Raw genomic sequence first — 21,664 nt, 5'->3', positions numbered from 1 at the left:
GTGTTATACAGGCAGTAGTTTGGTATTATACAGGCAGTAGTTTGGTATTATACAGGCAGTAGTTTGGTGTTATACAGGCAGTAGTTTGGTGTTATACAGGCAGTAGTTTGGTATTATACAGGCAGTAGTTTGGTATTATACAGGCAGTAGTTTGGTATTATACAGGCAGGCAGTAGTTTGGTGTTATACACGCAGTGGTTTGGTATTATACAGGCAGGCAGTAGTTTGGTATTATACAGGCAGTAGTTTGGTATTATACAGGCAGGCATTCGTTTTATATTATACAGGCAGTAGTTTGGTGTTAAACATCCAGTAGTTTGGTATTATACAGGCAGTAGTTTGGTGTTATACAGGCAGTAGTTTGGTATTATACAGGCAGGCAGTAGTTTGGTATTATACAGGCAGTAGTTTGTTATTATACAGGCAGTAGTTTGGTATTATACAGGCAGGAAGTAGTTTGGTATTATACACGCAGTAGTTTGGTATTGTACAGGCAGGCAGTAGTTTGGTATTATACAGGCAGGCAGTAGTTTGGTATTATACAGGCAGTAGTTTGGAGTTAAACAGGCAGTAGTTTGGTATTATACAGGCAGTAGTTTGGCGTTATACAGGCAGTAGTTTGGTGTTATACAGGCAGTAGTTTGGTATTATACAGGCAGGCAGTAGTTTGGTATTATACAGGCAGTAGCTTGGTATTATACAGGCAGCCAGTAGTTTGGTATTATACAGGCAGTAGCTTGGTATTATGCAGGCAGGCAGTAGTTTGGTATTATACAGCAGTAGTTTGGTATTATACAGGCAGCCAGTAGTTTGGTATTATACAGGCAGTAGCTCGGTATTATACAGGCAGGCAGTAGTTTGGTATTATACAGGCAGGCAGTAGTTTGGTATTATACAGGCAGTAGTTTGGTGTTAAACAGGCAGTAGTTTGGTATTATACAGGCAGGCAGTAGTTTGGTATTATACAGGAAGTAGTTTGGTATTATACAGGCAGACAGGAGTTTGGTATTATACAGGCAGTAGTTTGGTATTATACAGGCAGTAGTTTGGTATTATACAGGCAGTAGTTTGGTGTTATACAGGCAGTAGTTTGGTGTTATACAGGCAGTAGTTTGGTATTATACAGGCAGTAGTTTGGTATTATACAGGCAGTAGTTTGATATTATACAAGCAGTAGTTTGGTATTATACAGGCAGGCAGTAGTTTGGTATTATACAGGAAGTAGTTTGTTATTATACAGGCAGTAGTTTGGTATTATACAGGCAGGCAGTAGTTTGGTGTTATACAGGCAGTAGTTTGGTATTATACAGGCAGTAGTTTGGTGTTAAACAGGCAGTAGTTTGGTATTATACAGGCTGTAGTTTGGTTTTATACAGGCAGTAGTTTGGTATTATACAGGCAGGCAGTAGTTTGGTATTATACAGGAAGTAGTTTGTTATTATACAGGCAGTAGTTTGGTATTATACAGGCAGGGAGTAGTTTGGTGTTATACAGGCAGTAGTTTGGTATTTTACAGGCAGGCAGTAGTTTGGTATTACACAGGCAGGCAGTAGTTTGGTATTATACAGGCAGTAGTTTGGTGTTAAACAGGCAGTAGTTTGGTGTTATACAGGCAGTAGTTTGGTATTATACAGGCAGTAGTTTGGTATTATACAGGCAGTAGTTTGGTATTATACACGCAGGCAGTAGTTTGGTGTTATACACGCAGTGGTTTGGTATTATACAGGCAGGCAGTAGTTTGGTATTATACAGGCAGTAGTTTGGTGTTATACAGGCAGTAGTTTGGTGTTATACAGGCAGTAGTTTGGTATTATACAGGCAGTAGTTTGGTATTATACAGGCAGTAGTTTGGTATTATACAGGCAGGCAGTAGTTTGGTGTTATACACGCAGTGGTTTGGTATTATACAGGCAGGCAGTAGTTTGGTATTATACAGGCAGTAGTTTGGTATTATACAGGCAGGCATTCGTTTTATATTATACAGGCAGTAGTTTGGTGTTAAACATCCAGTAGTTTGGTATTATACAGGCAGTAGTTTGGTGTTATACAGGCAGTAGTTTGGTATTATACAGGCAGGCAGTAGTTTGGTATTATACAGGCAGTAGTTTGTTATTATACAGGCAGTAGTTTGGTATTATACAGGCAGGAAGTAGTTTGGTATTATACACGCAGTAGTTTGGTATTGTACAGGCAGGCAGTAGTTTGGTATTATACAGGCAGGCAGTAGTTTGGTATTATACAGGCAGTAGTTTGGAGTTAAACAGGCAGTAGTTTGGTATTATACAGGCAGTAGTTTGGCGTTATACAGGCAGTAGTTTGGTGTTATACAGTCAGTAGTTTGGTATTATACAGGCAGGCAGTAGTTTGGTATTATACAGGCAGAAACTTGGTATTATACAGGCAGCCAGTAGTTTGGTATTATACAGGCAGTAGCTTGGTATTATGCAGGCAGGCAGTAGTTTGGTATTATACAGCAGTAGTTTGGTATTATACAGGCAGCCAGTAGTTTGGTATTATACAGGCAGTAGCTCGGTATTATACAGGCAGGCAGTAGTTTGGTATTATACAGGCAGGCAGTAGTTTGGTATTATACAGGCAGTAGTTTGGTGTTAAACAGGCAGTAGTTTGGTATTATACAGGCAGGCAGTAGTTTGGTATTATACAGGAAGTAGTTTGGTATTATACAGGCAGACAGTAGTTTGGTATTATACAGGCAGTAGTTTGGTATTATACAGGCAGTAGTTTGGTATTATACAGGCAGTAGTTTGGTGTTATACAGGCAGTAGTTTGGTGTTATACAGGCAGTAGTTTGGTATTATACAGGCAGTAGTTTGGTATTATACAGGCAGTAGTTTGATATTATACAAGCAGTAGTTTGGTATTATACAGGCAGGCAGTAGTTTGGTATTATACAGGAAGTAGTTTGTTATTATACAGGCAGTAGTTTGGTATTATACAGGCAGGCAGTAGTTTGGTGTTATACAGGCAGTAGTTTGGTATTATACAGGCAGTAGTTTGGTGTTAAACAGGCAGTAGTTTGGTATTATACAGGCTGTAGTTTGGTTTTATACAGGCAGTAGTTTGGTATTATACAGGCAGGCAGTAGTTTGGTATTATACAGGAAGTAGTTTGTTATTATACAGGCAGTAGTTTGGTATTATACAGGCAGGGAGTAGTTTGGTGTTATACAGGCAGGCAGTAGTTTGGTATTACACAGGCAGGCAGTAGTTTGGTATTATACAGGCAGTAGTTTGGTGTTAAACAGGCAGTAGTTTGGTATTATACAGGCAGTAGTTTGGCGTTATACAGGCAGTAGTTTGGTGTTATACATGCAGTAGTTTGGTATTATACAGGCAGGCAGTGGTTTGGTATTATACAGGCAGGCAGTAGTTTGGTATTATACAGGCAGTAGTTTGGTATTATACAGGCAGCCAGTAGCTTGGTATTATACAGGCGGTAGCTTGGTATTATACAGGCAGGCAGTAGTTTGGTATTATACAGGCAGGCAGTAGTTTGGTATTATACAGGCAGTAGTTTGGTGTTAAACAGGCAGTAGTTTGGTATTATACAGGCAGGCAGTAGTTTGGTATTATACAGGCGGTATTTTGGTGTTATACAGGCAGTAGTTTGGTATTATACAGGCAGGCAGTAGTTTGGTATTATACAGGCAGTAGTTTGGTATTATACAGGCAGTAGTTTGGTATTATACAGGCAGGCAGTAGTTTGGTGTTATACAGGCAGGCAGTAGTTTGGTATTATACAGGCAGGCAGTGGTTTGGTATTATACAGGCAGGCAGTAGTTTGGTATTATACAGGCAGTAGTTTGGTATTATACAGGCAGCCAGTAGTTTGGTATTATACAGGCAGTAGCTTGGTATTATACAGGCAGGCAGTAGTTTGGTATTATACAGGCAGGCAGTAGTTTGGTATTATACAGGCAGTAGTTTGGTGTTAAACAGGCAGTAGTTTGGTATTATACAGGCAGGCAGTAGTTTGGTATTATACAGGCAGTAGTTTGGTGTTAAACAGGCAGTAGTTTGGTGTTATATAGGCAGTAGTTTGGTATTATACAGGCAGGCAGTAGTTTGGTATTATACAGGCAGTAGTTTGGTATTATACAGGCAGTAGTTTGGTATTATACAGGCAGTAGTTTGGTATTATACAGGCAGGCAGTAGTTTGGTGTTATACAGGCAGGCAGTAGTTTGGTATTATACAGGCAGTAGTTTGGTATTATACAGGCAGTAGTTTGGTATTATACAGGCAGTAGTTTGGTGTTATACAGGCAGTTGTTTGGTATTATACAGGCAGTAGTTTGGTATTATACAGGCAGTAGTTTGGTTTTATACAGGCAGTAGTTTGGTATATTACAGGCAGTAGTTTGGTATTATACAGGCAGTAGTTTGGTATTATACAGGCAGGCAGTAGTTTGGTGTTATACACGCAGTGGTTTGGTATTATACAGGCAGGCAGTAGTTTGGTATTATACAGGCAGTAGTTTGGTGTTATACAGGCAGTAGTTTGGTGTTATACAGGCAGTAGTTTGGTATTATACAGGCAGTAGTTTGGTATTATACAGGCAGTAGTTTGGTATTATACAGGCAGGCAGTAGTTTGGTGTTATACACGCAGTGGTTTGGTATTATACAGGCAGGCAGTAGTTTGGTATTATACAGGCAGTAGTTTGGTATTATACAGGCAGGCATTCGTTTTATATTATACAGGCAGTAGTTTGGTGTTAAACATCCAGTAGTTTGGTATTATACAGGCAGTAGTTTGGTGTTATACAGGCAGTAGTTTGGTATTATACAGGCAGGCAGTAGTTTGGTATTATACAGGCAGTAGTTTGTTATTATACAGGCAGTAGTTTGGTATTATACAGGCAGGAAGTAGTTTGGTATTATACACGCAGTAGTTTGGTATTGTACAGGCAGGCAGTAGTTTGGTATTATACAGGCAGGCAGTAGTTTGGTATTATACAGGCAGTAGTTTGGAGTTAAACAGGCAGTAGTTTGGTATTATACAGGCAGTAGTTTGGCGTTATACAGGCAGTAGTTTGGTGTTATACAGTCAGTAGTTTGGTATTATACAGGCAGGCAGTAGTTTGGTATTATACAGGCAGTAGCTTGGTATTATACAGGCAGCCAGTAGTTTGGTATTATACAGGCAGTAGCTTGGTATTATGCAGGCAGGCAGTAGTTTGGTATTATACAGCAGTAGTTTGGTATTATACAGGCAGCCAGTAGTTTGGTATTATACAGGCAGTAGCTCGGTATTATACAGGCAGGCAGTAGTTTGGTATTATACAGGCAGGCAGTAGTTTGGTATTATACAGGCAGTAGTTTGGTGTTAAACAGGCAGTAGTTTGGTATTATACAGGCAGGCAGTAGTTTGGTATTATACAGGAAGTAGTTTGGTATTATACAGGCAGACAGTAGTTTGGTATTATACAGGCAGTAGTTTGGTATTATACAGGCAGTAGTTTGGTATTATACAGGCAGTAGTTTGGTGTTATACAGGCAGTAGTTTGGTGTTATACAGGCAGTAGTTTGGTATTATACAGGCAGTAGTTTGGTATTATACAGGCAGTAGTTTGGTATTATACAGGCAGTAGTTTGGTATTATACAGGCAGGCAGTAGTTTGGTATTATACAGGAAGTAGTTTGTTATTATACAGGCAGTAGTTTGGTATTATACAGGCAGGCAGTAGTTTGGTGTTATACAGGCAGTAGTTTGGTATTATACAGGCAGTAGTTTGGTGTTAAACAGGCAGTAGTTTGGTATTATACAGGCTGTAGTTTGGTTTTATACAGGCAGTAGTTTGGTATTATACAGGCAGGCAGTAGTTTGGTATTATACAGGAAGTAGTTTGTTATTATACAGGCAGTAGTTTGGTATTATACAGGCAGGGAGTAGTTTGGTGTTATACAGGCAGTAGTTTGGTATTTTACAGGCAGGCAGTAGTTTGGTATTACACAGGCAGGCAGTAGTTTGGTATTATACAGGCAGTAGTTTGGTGTTAAACAGGCAGTAGTTTGGTATTATACAGGCAGTAGTTTGGCGTTATACAGGCAGTAGTTTGGTGTTATACATGCAGTAGTTTGGTATTATACAGGCAGGCAGTGGTTTGGTATTATACAGGCAGGCAGTAGTTTGGTATTATACAGGCAGTAGTTTGGTATTATACAGGCAGCCAGTAGCTTGGTATTATACAGGCAGTAGCTTGGTATTATACAGGCAGGCAGTAGTTTGGTATTATACAGGCAGGCAGTAGTTTGGTATTATACAGGCAGTAGTTTGGTGTTAAACAGGCAGTAGTTTGGTATTATACAGGCAGGCAGTAGTTTGGTATTATACAGGCAGTATTTTGGTGTTATACAGGCAGTAGTTTGGTATTATACAGGCAGGCAGTAGTTTGGTATTATACAGGCAGTAGTTTGGTATTATACAGGCAGTAGTTTGGTATTATACAGGCAGGCAGTAGTTTGGTGTTATACAGGCAGGCAGTAGTTTGGTATTATACAGGCAGGCAGTGGTTTGGTATTATACAGGCAGGCAGTAGTTTGGTATTATACAGGCAGTAGTTTGGTATTATACAGGCAGCCAGTAGTTTGGTATTATACAGGCAGTAGCTTGGTATTATACAGGCAGGCAGTAGTTTGGTATTATACAGGCAGGCAGTAGTTTGGTATTATACAGGCAGTCGTTTGGTGTTAAACAGGCAGTAGTTTGGTATTATACAGGCAGGCAGTAGTTTGGTATTATACAGGCAGTAGTTTGGTGTTAAACAGGCAGTAGTTTGGTGTTATATAGGCAGTAGTTTGGTATTATACAGGCAGGCAGTAGTTTGGTATTATACAGGCAGTAGTTTGGTATTATACAGGCAGTAGTTTGGTATTATACAGGCAGTAGTTTGGTATTATACAGGCAGGCAGTAGTTTGGTGTTATACAGGCAGGCAGTAGTTTGGTATTATACAGGCAGTAGTTTGGTATTATACAGGCAGTAGTTTGGTATTATACAGGCAGTAGTTTGGTGTTATACAGGCAGTTGTTTGGTATTATACAGGCAGTAGTTTGGTATTATACAGGCAGTAGTTTGGTTTTATACAGGCAGTAGTTTGGTATATTACAGGCAGTAGTTTGGTATTATACAGGCAGTAGTTTGGTATTATACAGGCAGTAGTTTGGTATTATACAGGCAGTAGTTTGGTGTTATACAGGCAGTAGTTTGGTAATATACAGGCAGTAGTTTGGTATTATACAGGCAGGCAGTAGTTTGGTATTATACAGGCAGTATTTTGGTATTATACAGGCAGGCAGTAGTTTGGTGTTATACAGGAAGTAGTTTGGTGTTATACAGGCAGTAGTTTGGTGTTATACAGGCAGTAGTTTGGTGTTATACAGGAAGTAGTTTGGTGTTATACAGGAAGTAGTTTGGTGTTATACAGCATACTAATTTCGGCCTCAGCAGTTTCTAGTAATAGCTTTTGTTTTTACAGCTGAAGATACTTTCACCATTACTGACCATCACATGTAACTGAGGCGGTTAAGTGAACCAAGCTTGGCTGATAAATATCATTGGCTGATAAATATCATTGGCTGATAAATATCATTGGCTGATAACTAACGTTGGCTGATAAATAACCTTGGCTGATAAATATCATTGGCTGATAAATATCATTGACTGATAAATATCTTTGGCTGATAAATATCATTGGCTGATAAATATCATTGGCTGATAAATATCTTTGGCTGATAAATATCATTGGCTGATAAATATCATTGGCTGATAAATATCAGGTTAGAAGTTAGAGGGTAGGGGTAAGAGGGTAGGGTTAAATGAGTGTAGACCAGAGGTTTAGGGGTAAGAGGTAAGAGGGTAGAGGGTAGGGTTACCTGAGTGTAGACCAAAGGTTTAGAGGTTAGTGGTTAGAGGTTAAGGGTTAGAGGGTTACCTGAGTGTAGACCAGAGGAATGCTGATCCAGTCATAGTGAAACAGCAGGCTGCACTTGCCTCTGTAGTTATTCAGCTCCTGGGGACAGAAGGACAAATAGGGCTTCATAGTTAGGACCAGGAGAGTCACCTGACCATGTGAACTGACCACAAAGAACTCCTAGCCGTTATGTCCTGATTTATACTGTTGTCTGGATGTAACTTTACTTTACAGTCAAATGAAATCCTGTGGATGGAGAAGGGTCCATGTCAGCTATGATGGCGGGTCTCTGGGGCTTTGTGTCCTTCAGAAAGTGTATAGGTCAATTCACGGGTTCGGCGTTCAGAGAAAAGCACTCACATCCATGAGCAGTCGTAGGGCGACATCGTCTCTGACCCGGCCCTCCTGTCTGGCCCGCGATGCCAGGTTAGTAAACCACGTCAGAGGCATCCAGTACTTGTTGAAGTCAGAGTACAGACCATCCAGCTGTTGATGCTCCAGTGATGTCATAAATCCTGCACCAGGAGACAAGAGGAACGATAGTCTGTAAATTCAGCCTAACTCAGGCAGCCCGAAATCTCATCTCTTTTGGCAATCATTTTGGGTGAAAGATTTTACATTTTGAGTCATTTAGCAGACGCTCTTATCCAGAGCGACTTAAAGTAGTGAATGCATACATTTTCATTTCATTTTTTTCTCCGTACTGGGTCCCCCCCGTGGGACTACGAACCCACAAGCCTGGCGTTGCAAACACCATGCTCTACCAACTGCTCTACCAACTGCTCTACCACCTGCTCTACCAACTGCTCTACCAACTGCTCTACCAACTGAGCTACCAACTGCTCTACCAACTGAGCTACCAACTGCTCTACCAACTGAGCTACCACCTGCTCTACTAACTGAGCTACCAACTGCTCTACCAACTGAGCTACCACCTGCTCTACCACCTGCTCTACCAACTGCTCTACCAACTGCTCTACCAACTGAGCTACCAACTGCTCTACCAACTGAGCTACCAACTGCTCTACCAACTGAGCTACCACCTGCTCTACCAACTGAGCTACCAACTGCTCTACCAACTGAGCTACCAACTGCTCTACCAACTGAGCTACCAACTGCTCTACCAACTGAGCTACCAACTGCTCTACCAACTGAGCTACCACCTGCTCTACCAACTGCTCTACCAATTGCTCTACCAACTGCTCTACCAACTGCTCTACCAACTGAGCTACCACCTGCTCTACTAACTGCTCTACCAATTGCTCTACCAACTGCTCTACCAACTGCTCTACCAACTGAGCTACCACCTGCTCTACCAACTGCTCTACCAACTGAGCTACACGGGACTGTGAGAATTGGGCTGCCTGTGTAAACGCAGTCATAGAGATGTGTAGCCTATGCATTATCCCTGGGACGTGCATGGATGTGCGCGCACACACACACACACACACACACACACACACACACACACACACACACACACACACACACACACACACACACACACCTCCTCACCTGCATCCACCACCTGCTCCAGGGTTGGGAACCGTCTGCGTACTCTAGTGCTGATGGATCGCAGGATGAGGACAGAGGAGAGGTTAGCATATCTCATGAGTGTGCGTCGGAGCAGCCGGCCCCTCTCGTCGAGCCCGTGGACGTTCCCTGACACCACCATCATCAGGTTATCAGGCAGGGGGAAGCTGGTGTACTGACCCCACCAACGGTTGAATGCCAGGGTTACATAGAAACCTTACAGGGAAAATATGGCACGTACATCAAATCGGAGTTTATTCGTTGCGTACACAGTTCAGCAGGTCTTATTGCAGCTCCCTCAACGGTCAAAAAACATGTCCGACGTGTCCTCGTAACATCCTTCATTGTTCATAACAAAACCCTGCGATATTAACGACCACTTTCATAACAGGTTAGGGTTAGGGATGGGGGTGGGACAGGATACGAACCCGGGTTAGGGTAAGGGTCAGGAGCAGGGTACAAACCCAGTAAGGATTAGGGTTAAGGTCAGGGTTAAGGTTAGGGTTAAGGTTAGGGTTAGGGTTAAGGTCAGGGTTAAGGTTAGGGTTAAGGTTAAGGTTAGGGTTAGGGTTAGGGTTAGGAGCAGGGTACAAACCCAGTAAGGGTTAAGGTTAGGGTTAAGGTTAAGGTTAGGGTTAAGGTTAGGGTCAGGGTTAAGGTTAGGGTTAGGGTTAGGGTTAAGGTTAAGGTTAGGGTTAAGGTTAGGGTTAAGGTTAAGGTTAGGGTTAAGGTTAGGGTCAGGGTTAAGGTTAGGGTTAAGGTTAGGGTTAGGGTTAGGGTCAGGGTTAGGGTTAAGGTTAAGGTTAGGGTTAAGGTTAGGGTTAAGGTTAAGGTTAAGGTTAGGGTTAAGGTTAGGGTCAGGGTTAAGGTTAGGGTTAAGGTTAGGGTTAGGGTTAGGGTCAGGGTTAGGGTTAAGGTTAAGGTTAGGGTTAAGGTTAGGGTTAAGGTTAAGGTTAAGGTTAGGGTCAGGGTTAAGGTTAGGGTTAAGGTTAAGGTTAGGGTTAAGGTCAGGGGGGATTTGGCAGTGCCTCCAGAACCTCTATAATGAAGGTTGGGGTCAGAAAGAGTGATGGACCGACGTGTGTTATGTGAGTGTGTAGGTTGAATGGGAGAGAGGACCCCCAAGGTGCTGTTTTTTATAGTTCTGAGGTATCGTTTGGAGTAACCTCTCTGTCTGAGTGCATGAAATAGTGTTTGAATTGCTTTTACCAGATCCTGTTTGTAGGAGGATATCCTATGAAACCGTATAATTTGTGATTTAAACGATGCCTCTTAAATGTATGTTTGCGGTGGTATCTGTGTTTATGGAGTAGAGCGCGTGTATCTGTTGGTTTGAAATAAACTTTAGTGAATATTGTTTTTTGAGACTGGTTTATGTGATTTAAAGAAGACTGTAGTATCCAAGAAGTGTACTTCACATGGATCTATTATGTATTTAACCTTAATGGACGGGTGATGACTGTTGAGGATACTAATGAATCCAGTGAATAGTTGGATATCATGAGGCCAGGCTACTATAATGTCGTTTAGAAATCTGTAGTAGAATGTAGGTTGATGTAGGCACTTGGCCAATGCCTCTCTCTCTCTCCCATTCAGCCATGTAGATGTTTGCATGTGCAGGGGCACATTTCTTCCCCATAGATGTTCCCTCCACTTGTAAGTAGTGCCTATCATTGAATATAAAACACGTTGTGTGTGAAGCTAATTTCGAATAATTAGTAGTAATTCATTGTCTGGTCTATTCCTATCTGGGTGTGCGTGGAAAAGATTTCTGACCGTCTGTACTCCTGTTGCTGTATTTATGTTAGTGTATAAGCTATCAATGTCTATAGTGAATATATATGTTTGGGAGGGAACATCTATGGGTTTAATCTTCTCTAGAAAGTGGTACGTGTCTCTGAGGTAGCTGGGGTGTCTAGTGGAGAGATGTTTGATGTAATGGTCAATATATTCAGCTATGTTGTACGATTCACTATTGCAGTCTGATACGATTGGCCTGCCAGGAGAAACTTCATAGGGAATTATCCAGGTTTCTGGTTATTTGTGAATTTTACAAAGTAGGTCAAATAGACTGGGTCGTTGGGGTGTCTGGTCCAAATAGAAATTCTGGTTGTTTTTTATAGTGATGTTTATCATAAAGTGTTTGTATGATTCTACGTAATTTAGTCTGAGTCTGTGGTTGTTTTAGCTGTTTCCTATTGGTACATAGTACTTGGTATTAGATAACTGTTTATTTGCCTCGTATATGTATTGATGTTTATCTAGGATCACTGTTTTGGATCTCGTACCCGCTGGTTTCAATATTACGTGAAGGTTGTTTATAAGTTATTGTATGGCTTGTCTTTCTATGCGGGTGATGTTGTCCTGTCTATCTGCCTGGCTGTGGTAGTTGTGATGGGTGTCTTGGTCCGTTCTGATTTAGATTCTGGACCCTCTTGTCTATTTGGGACGGTTTAGGTTCCCAGGGTCGAAGGTCGAAGGAAGGGTGAACGGTAAGTAGTTGTCATTTGTCTGATAGTCAAAATAGTTGTCACGTCCTGACCCTTGTAAGAGGTCATTTTCCATAGTAGAGCGGTCAGGGCGTCACAGGGGGTTGTTTTGGGTGGTTTTGGGTTTTCTGTTTATATGTGGGGTTTTTCTAGATTTCTATTTCTATGTTTTGTTTTCTATGTTTTGGCCGGGTATGGTTTCCAATCAGAGGCAGGTGTCTTTCGTTGTCTCTGATTGGGAAGCATACTTAGGCAGCCTGTTTTTCCTTTGGGTTTTGTGGGTAGTTGTTTCCTGTTTTGTTCCTTGTAACCTGACGGAACTGTTGTCAGTCGTTTTATTGTTTTGGTTCGAGTGTTTTCATTAAAAGTTTAATAATGAGCACTATACACGCTGCGCCTTGGTCCCCTTTGTACGACCCTCGTGACAATAGTTGAGAAGTTTTAGTCGTCCAGTTTAAGTCGTCCATGTGGGTGTCCCTATGAAGTTTCACCCAGTTGAATTTGACGGGACGGGGAATGAAGGACAACCCCCCCCCCCTCTCCAGGAGTTGGGTCTGTGCTGCTGTAAGTTGAAAAGACTTTGACAAGTTCATGATGTTGGATACAGAGGGACGAACTGCCCCCTCTGCTGGGACGAACTACCCCATCTGCTGGGACGAACTGCCCCCTCTGCTGGGGGAAACTGCCCCCTCTGCTGGGACGAACTGCCCCCTCTGCTGGGGGAAACTGCCCCCTCTGCTGGGACGAACTACCCCCTCTGCTGGGGGAAACTGCCCCCTCTGCTGGGGGATCTAAGGAAGGAACTGGGAGAGGAAGGGAGAGGGAGCGGGAAGGGGGTTGGGGAGAAGTCAAAGGGGTGCGGCTAGGTTGGTCAGAGTGTACTGTGATGCTCAGCATCATGAGGACTGAGGACTGATCTTAATTTGAGCCAGTTTGCTACAGCAGGAAAATAATCCTGCAGCAACAGGAAATGCGAATTATTACGTGGATTATAATTGATGGACATTTTTCGTCAGGAAAAATCAAGTCTGAAATTTCAAAGTGGAAATTACAAACTTCAGAAACCTTTTTAAACCTCAAATACACTACACATTTGAAATGTCCTGCATTGCGGGAAAGTTCTCCTGCAACCAGGTGATCAAATTAAGATCCTACATCTGTACAATAAAAACATTACAAATCCCACCTCAGAGGTTTTGACTTACACAGAACAAAGGACATTGGTATAAAGTTGACTTACCCAGCACAAAGGACATTGGTATAAAGTTGACTTACCCAGCATAAAGGACATTGGTATAAAGTTGACTTACCCAGCATAAAGGACATTGGTATAAAGTTGACTTACCCAGCACAAAGGACATTGGGATAAAGTTGACTTACCCAGCACAAAGGACATTGGTATAAAGTTCACTTACCCAGGACAAAGGACATTGGTATAAAGTTGACTTACCCAGCACAAAGGACATTGGGATAAAGTTGGTAAACTGGTCACAGTAAAGGGCTACATTTTCAAACAACAACTGTTGTTTCTCAGTGAGGAAGAACCTGCAAAGGAATCATATTGAAAATATAATATATCCTATTCAAGATAACTGATTATTGATACCAAACATACATTTTTCTGGTTTGTAACTGGGATGGGGTGGATGGGGGCGGGATGGAGGCGGGATGGAGGCGGGATGGGGGCGGGATGGAGGCGGGATGGAGGCGGGATGGGGGCGGGATGGAGGTGGGATGGAGGCGGGATGGAGGCGGGATGGGGGCGGGATGGAGGCGGGATGGAGGCGGGATGGGGCGGGATGGGGCGGGATGTGGGCGGGGTGGGGGCGGGATGGAGGTGGGATGGAGGCGGGATGGAGGCGGGATGGGGGCGGGATGGAGGCGGGATGGAGGCGGGATGGGGCGGGATGGGGCGGGATGTGGGCGGGGTGGGGCGGGATGGGGGCGGGATGGAAGCGGGATTGGGGCGGGATGGAGGCGGGATGGAGGCGGGATGGAGGCGGGATGGGGTGGGATTGGGGCGGGATGGGGGTGGGATGGGGGCGAGATAGAGGCGGGATGGAGGCGGGATAGAGGCGGGATGGAGGCGGGATTATTAACGGTAACGTCTTATTCTCTTACGTCATTTAATTAAGTACCGCCTCATGAACAACATGGCAGAAGGCGTGTTCGCAGAGGGCATGGTTTACATAGCTAGGTAGCTAGTCTACTAGTTCCAAAATTTCACTTCAGCATCTCAGTAAATATAATTAGAGGTTTCCTCTATTCATCAAAAGCAAATACATATTCGGTGCATTCGAAAAGTATTCAGACTCCTTGACTTTTTCCACATTTTGTTACGTCACAGCCTTATTCTAAAATGGATTAAATTGTTTTTCCTCGTCAATCTACACACAATACCCCATGATGACATCACAATACCCCATAATGACATCACAATACCCCATAATGACATCACAATACCCCATAATGACGAAGCAAAAACAGTTTTGCATACATTATTTCACTTGTATAAAAACTAAAAAACAGAAATACCTTATTTACATAAGTATTAAGACCCTTTGCTATGAGTTTCAAAATGTAGCTCAGGTGCATCCTGTTTCCATTGATCATCTTTGAGATGTTTCTACAACTTGATTGGAGTCAACCTGTGGTAAATTCAATTGATTGAACATGATTTGGAAAGGCACACACCTGTCTATATAAGGTCCCACAGTTGACAGTACATGTCAGAGCAAAAACCAAGCCATGAGGTAGAAGGAATTGTCCATAGAGCTCCGAGACAGTCGAGGCACAGATCTGGGGAAGGTTACCAAAACATTTCTGAAGCATTGAAAGTCCCCAAGAACACATTCTTAAATGGAAGAAGTTTGGAACCACCAAGACTCTTCCTCGAGCTGGCCGTCCTGCCATACTGAGCAATCGGGGGAGAAGGGCCTTGGTCAGGGAGGTGACCAAAGGCAAAAACGTAATGATGGTGTTGGAGTTGTTCCTGGCCATGCAGTCGTAAGTGAACAGGGAGTACAGGAGGGGCCCTCAAAGCTCATCAATAAGCTAAGGACCCTGGGACTAAACACCTCCCTCCGCAAGTGGATCCTGGACAGGGAGTACAGGAGGGGACTGAGCACGCACCCCTGAGGGGCCCCTGTGTTGAGGATCAGCGTGGCAGATGTGTTGTTACTTACCCTCACCACCTGGGGGCGGCACATCAGGAAGTCCAGGATCCAGTTGCGGAGGGAGGTGTTTAGTCCCAGGTTCCTTAGCTTATTGTTGAGCTTTGAGGGCCCCTCCTGTACTCCCTGTTCACTCATGACTGCATGGCCAGGAACGACTCCAACACCATCATTAAGTTTGCCGACGACACAACAGTGGTAGGCTTGATCACTGACAACGATGAGACAGCCTATAGAGAGGAGGTCAGAGACCTGGCCGTGTGGTGCCAGGACAACAACCTCTCCCTCAACATGATCAAGACAAAGGAGATGATTGTGGACTACAGGAAAAGGAGGACCGAGCACACCCTCGTTCTCATCAACGGGGCTGTAGTGGAGCAGGTTGAGAGCTTCAAGTTCCTTGATGTCCACATCACCAACAAACTAACATGGTCCAAGCACACCAAGACAGTTGTGAAGATGGCACGACAAAACCTATTCCCCCCCGAGAGACTGAAAAGATTTGGCATGGGTCCTGAGATCCTCAAAAGGTTCTACAGCTGCACCATCGAGAGCATCCTGACTGGTTGCATCACTGCCTGGTATGGCAACTGCTCGGGCTCCGACAGCAAGGCACTACAGATGGTAGTGCTTACGGCCCAGTACATCACTGGGGCCAAGCATCCTGCCATCCAGGACCTCTATACCAGGCGGTGTCAGAGGAAGGCCCTAAACATTGTCAAAGACTCCAGCCACCCTAGTCATAGACTGTTCTCTCTGCTATCGCACGGCAAGTGGTACCGGAGTGCCAAGTCTAGGTCCAAGAGGCTTCTAAACAGCTTCTACACCCAAGCCATAAGACTCCTGAACAGGTAATCAAATGGCTACCCAGACTATTTGCATTGCCCCCCCCCTCTTTTACACTGCTACTCTCTGTTTATTATCTATGCATAGTGTCTTTAATAATTCGACCTACATGTATATAGCCTCCACATTGACACTGTACCGGTACCCCCTGTATATAGCCTCCACATTGACTCTGTATCGGTACCCCCTGTATATAGCCTCCACATTGACTCTGTACCGGTACCCCCTGTATATAGCCTCCACATTGACTCTGTACCGGTACCCCCTGTATATAGCCTCCACATTGACTCTGTACCGGTACCCCCTGTATATAGCCTCCACATAGACTCGGTACCTGTACCCCCTGTATATAGCCTCCACATTGACTCTGTACCGGTACCCCCTGTATATAGCCTCCACATTGACTCTGTACCGTAACACCCTGTATATAGCCTCCACATTGACTCTGTACCGGTACCCCCTGTATATAGCCTCCACATTGACTCTGTACCAGTACCCCCTGTATATAACCTCCACATTGACTCTGTACCGGTACCCCCTGTATATAGCCTCCACATTGACTCGGTACCTGTACCCCCTGTATATAGCCTCCACATTGACTCTGTACCGGTACCACCTGTATATAGCCTCCACATTGACTCGGTACCTGTACCCCCTGTATATAGCCTCCACATTGACTCTGTACCGGTACCCCCTGTATATAGCCTCCACATTGACTCTGTACCGGTACCCCCTGTATATAGCCTCCACATTGACTCTGTACCGGTACCCCCTGTATATAGCCTCCACATTGACTCGGTACCTGTACCCCCTGTATATAGCCTCCACATTGACTCTGTACTGGTACCCCCTGTATATAGCCTCCACATTGACTCTGTACCGGTACCCCCTGTATATAGCCTCCACATTGACTCAGTACCTGTACCCCCTGTATATAGCCTCCACATTGACTCTGTACCGGTACCCCCTGTATATAACCTCCACATTGACTCTGTACCGGTACCCCATGTATATAGCCTCATTATTGTTATTTTACTGCTGCTCTTTAATTATTTGTTATTTTTATTTCTTATTCATTTTTTTGGTATTTTTTCTTAACGTCTACACCTGTTGTATTCGGCGCATGTGACAAATAAAATTTGATTTGATAGTCATGATACAGTATATGAACATTTTATACACAGTGAGTGTACAAAACATTAAGAACACCTGCTCTTTCCATGACACTGACTGACCAGGTGAATCCAGGTGAAAGATCCCTTATTGATGTCACTTGTTAAATCCACTTCAATCAGTGTAGATGAAGGGGAGGAGACAGGTTAAAGAAGGATTTTTAAGCCTTGAGACAATTAAGGCATTGTGTATGTGTGCCATTCAGAGGGTGACTGGGCAAGACTAAATATTTAAGTGCCTTTGAACGGGGTATGGTAGTAGGAGCCAGGCGCACCAGTTTGTGCCACGAACTGCAACGCTGCTGGGTTTTTCACACTCAACAGTTTCCCGTGTGCATCAAGAATGATCCACCACCCAAAGGACATCCAGCCAATTTGACACAACTGTGGGAAGCATTGGAGTCAACATGCACCAGCATCCCTGTGGAACGCTTTCAACACCTTGTAGAGTCCATGACCTGATGAATGGAGGCTGTTCTGAGGGCAAAAGGGGGTGCAACTCAATATTAGGAAGGTGTTCTTAATGTTTTGTATACTTAGTGTATGTAAAGTACCCAGACCTCACCCTGTAAAATTTCAACTAAAATTGTCCAAGATGAACTATATAGGTAGCTTGATAAACAGTGTTGACAATTCCATTTGGTCTAGCTAGCTAAATGACATAGCCAACATGTTGTCTCTATGGATGCTGTTACAGTAACCAAACAGTTGGATAAACAAATCATTTGTGAAACCATGATGTGATGATGTATGACAGGATTGGATGTTGCAGGAAATGTCAATGTTGTTTGAGTTGATTTGTATATCAGCACATTTGCTTGAGATAATCTGACTGCAACGTTGCTCACTGAGTCCATGTTGCTTGACACAGGCATTTTCAAAGAACTGTCCGTCAAGGTAAGATCCCCGCCCACTCAGCCTACTAGTTCCCCTCCCACTCAGCCTACTAGCTCCCCTCCCACTCAGCCTATTAGCTCTCCGCCCACTCAGCCTACTAGCTCCCCGCCCACTCAGCCTATTAGCTCCCATCCTACTCAGCCTACTATCTCCCCGCCCACTCAGCCTACTAGATCCACGCCCACTCAGCCTACTATCTCCCCGCCCACTCAGCCTACTATCTCCCCGCCCACTCAGCCTACTAGCTCCCCGCCCACTCAGCCTACTGGCTCAGCCAACTAGCTCCCCGCCCACTCAGCCTACTAGCTCCCCGCCCACTCAGCCTACTATATCCCCGCCCACTCAGCCTACTATCTCCCCGCCCACTCAGCCTACTAGCACCCCGCCCACTCAGCCTACTAGCTCCCCCGCCCACTCAGCCTACTAACTCCCCGCTCACTCAGCCTACTAGCACCCCGCCCACTCAGCCTACTAGCACCCCGCCCACTCAGCCTACTAGCTCCCCCGCCCACTCAGCCTACTGGCTCAGCCTACTAGCTCCCCGCCCACTCATACTACTAACTCCCCGCCCACTCAGCCTACTAGCTCCCCGCCCACTCAGCCTACTAGCTCCCCGCCCACTCATACTACTATCTCCCCGCCCACTCAGTCTACTAGCTCTCCCGCCCACTCAGTCTGTCTTGTCAGACTTCCTGGTAGTTTGACAACATTTATTAATTAAGTAATTTTTCTCAATTGTTTTAAACATTTTTATCGGGAAAAAATATTGTGGGTGATGTTTTAGTCACTCAAAAGTTTATACATAGGAATCTAGAATGACTGTTTAGGACTTTTAATACATTGATCTTAAAGGTAATCCGACTCGCCCGAACTGTCGCTCCCCTCTGGGAAAATTAAAGGGATTCTAGTACATTCTATTCTTTCTATTTACTCCCAATAGAAGACATCGAAGGCAACTGCTCATCGTACCTGTAGAAAACACTGAAGAAGCTGTACAGTAGACAGAACACCAGGAACTCTTTATACAGCAGCTTGTAGATGCTTCCTCTCCACCTGAAGAGGAGCTTGGAAAACCCTCCGAATTTAGCATCGGCCACTTCTAGGGTATAGGAGACCGTCATTTGTTATGTCGTTGTGGAGAAAAGCACCTGTAAAAATAGACAGGGAAATTGCAGTTGTCCGTTACACGTAGCTGTCATAAATGTTCAATTTTTTTTTTCTTCTTATAGCTTTTTAAAGGCATTGTCCCCTCTTACCTGTAATTACTGCTGAAACACCTGACCTCCTGTATCCAGTCACTCTGTCCTGAGAAAGATCGTCCCTCTCCTCTCATTGGAAATCTCTACTGTGTCATCCTGTCAGAATTCATCATCATCATCATCGTCGTATGAGATAGAGGATACTGATCCCACTGTGATTTATAGGCTGGGAAACCATGTGTAAAAGAAGTGTCCTGCCGACAAAAAAAAAAAACGTGTCAAGTCAAGTTCACCTTTGGGCCCACATGAGATAAAAAATTGAGGAAGTACAAACAAAGTATTAAAGAATGACTGGCCCCTAAGAAAAAACAACAACTAATCCCTTTGAAAAACGGCATGTGGCATCGATATAAGTCAGAAACATTTATTACAGTGTCAAAATTGACTACAAAGTGTAAATGGGATAATTTTGGTCATAAAGTCAGTTTGGAATCTCAGTGCGTCACAATGAGTAAATTAAGGTTGGATTTAGATTACAATTATGTCAGCAAATCATTCCTCCTTTCGCCAAACTCCAAGCTCCAAGCTCCAAGCGCAAATCGCCCCTCCTCGCACTTCTCTTCCCTTCATTGAATGGGGCTCTGTTGTTGTTTCATCACAGCTGTTTGAGACTGAAAAGCTCCATACGGATTCACCATGCCTCCAGCTTCGGTTTCGACAATGAATGCTTCCAGCAGGGTGCACAGCCAACTATGGTTTGCATGCCTTGCTAAAGGACCCCACTGTGCAGAATAAGTGGTGTGTGTGTGTGTCAGGTGCGTCGTAAAAAGTGGACCAAAACGCAGTGGGTACGTGAATGCTCATCTTCCTTATTTATTTGGAAAAACGTGAACACTTAACAAAAATAATAAACAACGACGACGAAAACAGTCCTGTAAGGCTAACACAGCTATACACGGAACAACTACCCACAAAACCCATAGAAAAAACACCCCTACTAAATAGCACCTTCAATTAGAGGCAACGAGGAACAGCTGGCTCCAATTGAAGGTCAGCCCAATTAACTAAACATAGAAATATAAGAACTAGAACGAACATAGAAATATCCTCCAGCCTCACCACCAGCCTCACCACCAGCCTCACCTCCAGCCTCACCACCAGCCTCACCACCAGCCCCACCTCCAGCCTCACCTCCAGGCTCACCACCAGCCTCACCACCAGCCTCACCTCCAGCCTCACCACCAGCCTCACCACCAGCCTCACCTGCAGCCTCACCTCCAGCCTCACCACCAGCCTCACCTCCAGCCTCACCACCAGCCTCACCACCAGTTTCACCTCCAGTCTCACCTCCAGCCTCACCACCAGCCTCACCACCAGTTTCACCTCCATCCTCACCTCCAGCCTCACCACCATCCTCACCACCAGCCTCACCTCCAGCCTCACCACCAGCCTCACCTCCAGCCTCACCACCAGCCTGCTCACCAACGGTTGTCGATGGGGAGACCAGAATTAGGAAGGTTTAGTCTGACCTGTTCAAACTTCAACATAGTATCTGTTCGTGTGTCAGATATTACCTATCCTAACTGCCATTGGTAATAGAACAGTGTCAGATAAAACCTGTCCTAACTGCCATCAGTAACAGAACAGTGACTGTGTGTCGGATATCACGTGTCCTAACTCTGACTGTGTGTTCACAGATGCATCTATGGAGGCAGCACCTGGTTGATTTGAAAGATGATGTCCAGACTAACAGAAAAGGTTTGACACTGTGTCTGAATTGGGAGGAACCTTCTTCTCAGCGTTAAAATTATACACAATCTATTACTTTATATCGTCTTGTGTTATTACTGAATAATAATAATAATAATAATAATAATAATAATAATAATAATGACTGCGGGAATTCAACTCTCATTAGCGGATATCGTTTCCACGGTAATATGTATCTAATGATGTGGTGAAACGTTGAAACTAAGTCGCAAGCTACTTTTCCGTATTGTAGCAAGGTGCAGGAGAACAAGGGTCTTCTGAAACACATTCCAGACACTGGCTCTTGCCATAACTGATTTGACAGAGAAGTATACTTGGCTCGATAAGATAGCCAACTACAGCTATCATCAAGCTATGCTAGCTAGCTAGCTGTCAGCTTGGCTAAAAACAAGATCAGTGCAGGCTTTAGCCTACACACATACAACTGAATTAGCTGACCATCTAAAGATGACGAGAAGAGTTAGGAGAGAAGTCCTCAACTTTAAAATTCTCACCCTAGCAAAGCTATTTTAGTTAACCTCGCTGTACTAACTACTGCCGTTGTTTGTTGTGATTGAACGGCAAAGACACATCAAAGCACACCCCCCCAAAGACGACTCTCGTTTTGTCACGCGCTGACCTTAGAGTTCCTTTTTATGTCTCTATTTTGGTTT

At 44.0% G+C, this 21,664-nt stretch overlaps 1 protein-coding gene across 3 annotated transcripts in view; it reads right to left on the bottom strand.

Annotated features, from left to right (window-relative positions):
- Nucleotides 1-20,059, bottom strand: part of best4 (bestrophin 4) — a 113,411-nt gene extending 93,352 nt beyond the window's left edge. The window contains exons 1-6 of one of the 3 annotated variants that reach the window (XM_014141491.2): nt 19,299-20,058; nt 19,012-19,190; nt 13,405-13,499; nt 9,448-9,681; nt 8,293-8,447; nt 7,954-8,031 (exon numbers count right to left, since the gene is read on the bottom strand). In XM_014141491.2, coding sequence (XP_013996966.2) covers nt 7,954-8,031; nt 8,293-8,447; nt 9,448-9,681; nt 13,405-13,499; nt 19,012-19,163 — 714 coding nt within the window. In that variant the 5' untranslated portion in view covers nt 19,164-19,190; nt 19,299-20,058. Of the gene's footprint in view, nt 1-7,953; nt 8,032-8,292; nt 8,448-9,447; nt 9,682-13,299; nt 13,345-13,404; nt 13,500-19,011 lie in introns of those variants that run through there. The other 2 variants (XM_045694575.1, XM_045694576.1) reach the window with 2 other exon arrangements.
- Nucleotides 20,060-21,664: the final 1,605 nt, after the last annotated feature.

Source organism: Salmo salar, chromosome ssa14 (assembly GCF_905237065.1).
Source record: "Salmo salar chromosome ssa14, Ssal_v3.1, whole genome shotgun sequence".
NCBI classification, from domain to species: Eukaryota; Metazoa; Chordata; class Actinopteri; order Salmoniformes; family Salmonidae; genus Salmo; species Salmo salar.
Note: the sequence above shows the minus strand (reverse complement) of the source record. Positions and strands in the feature narration are given on the sequence as shown.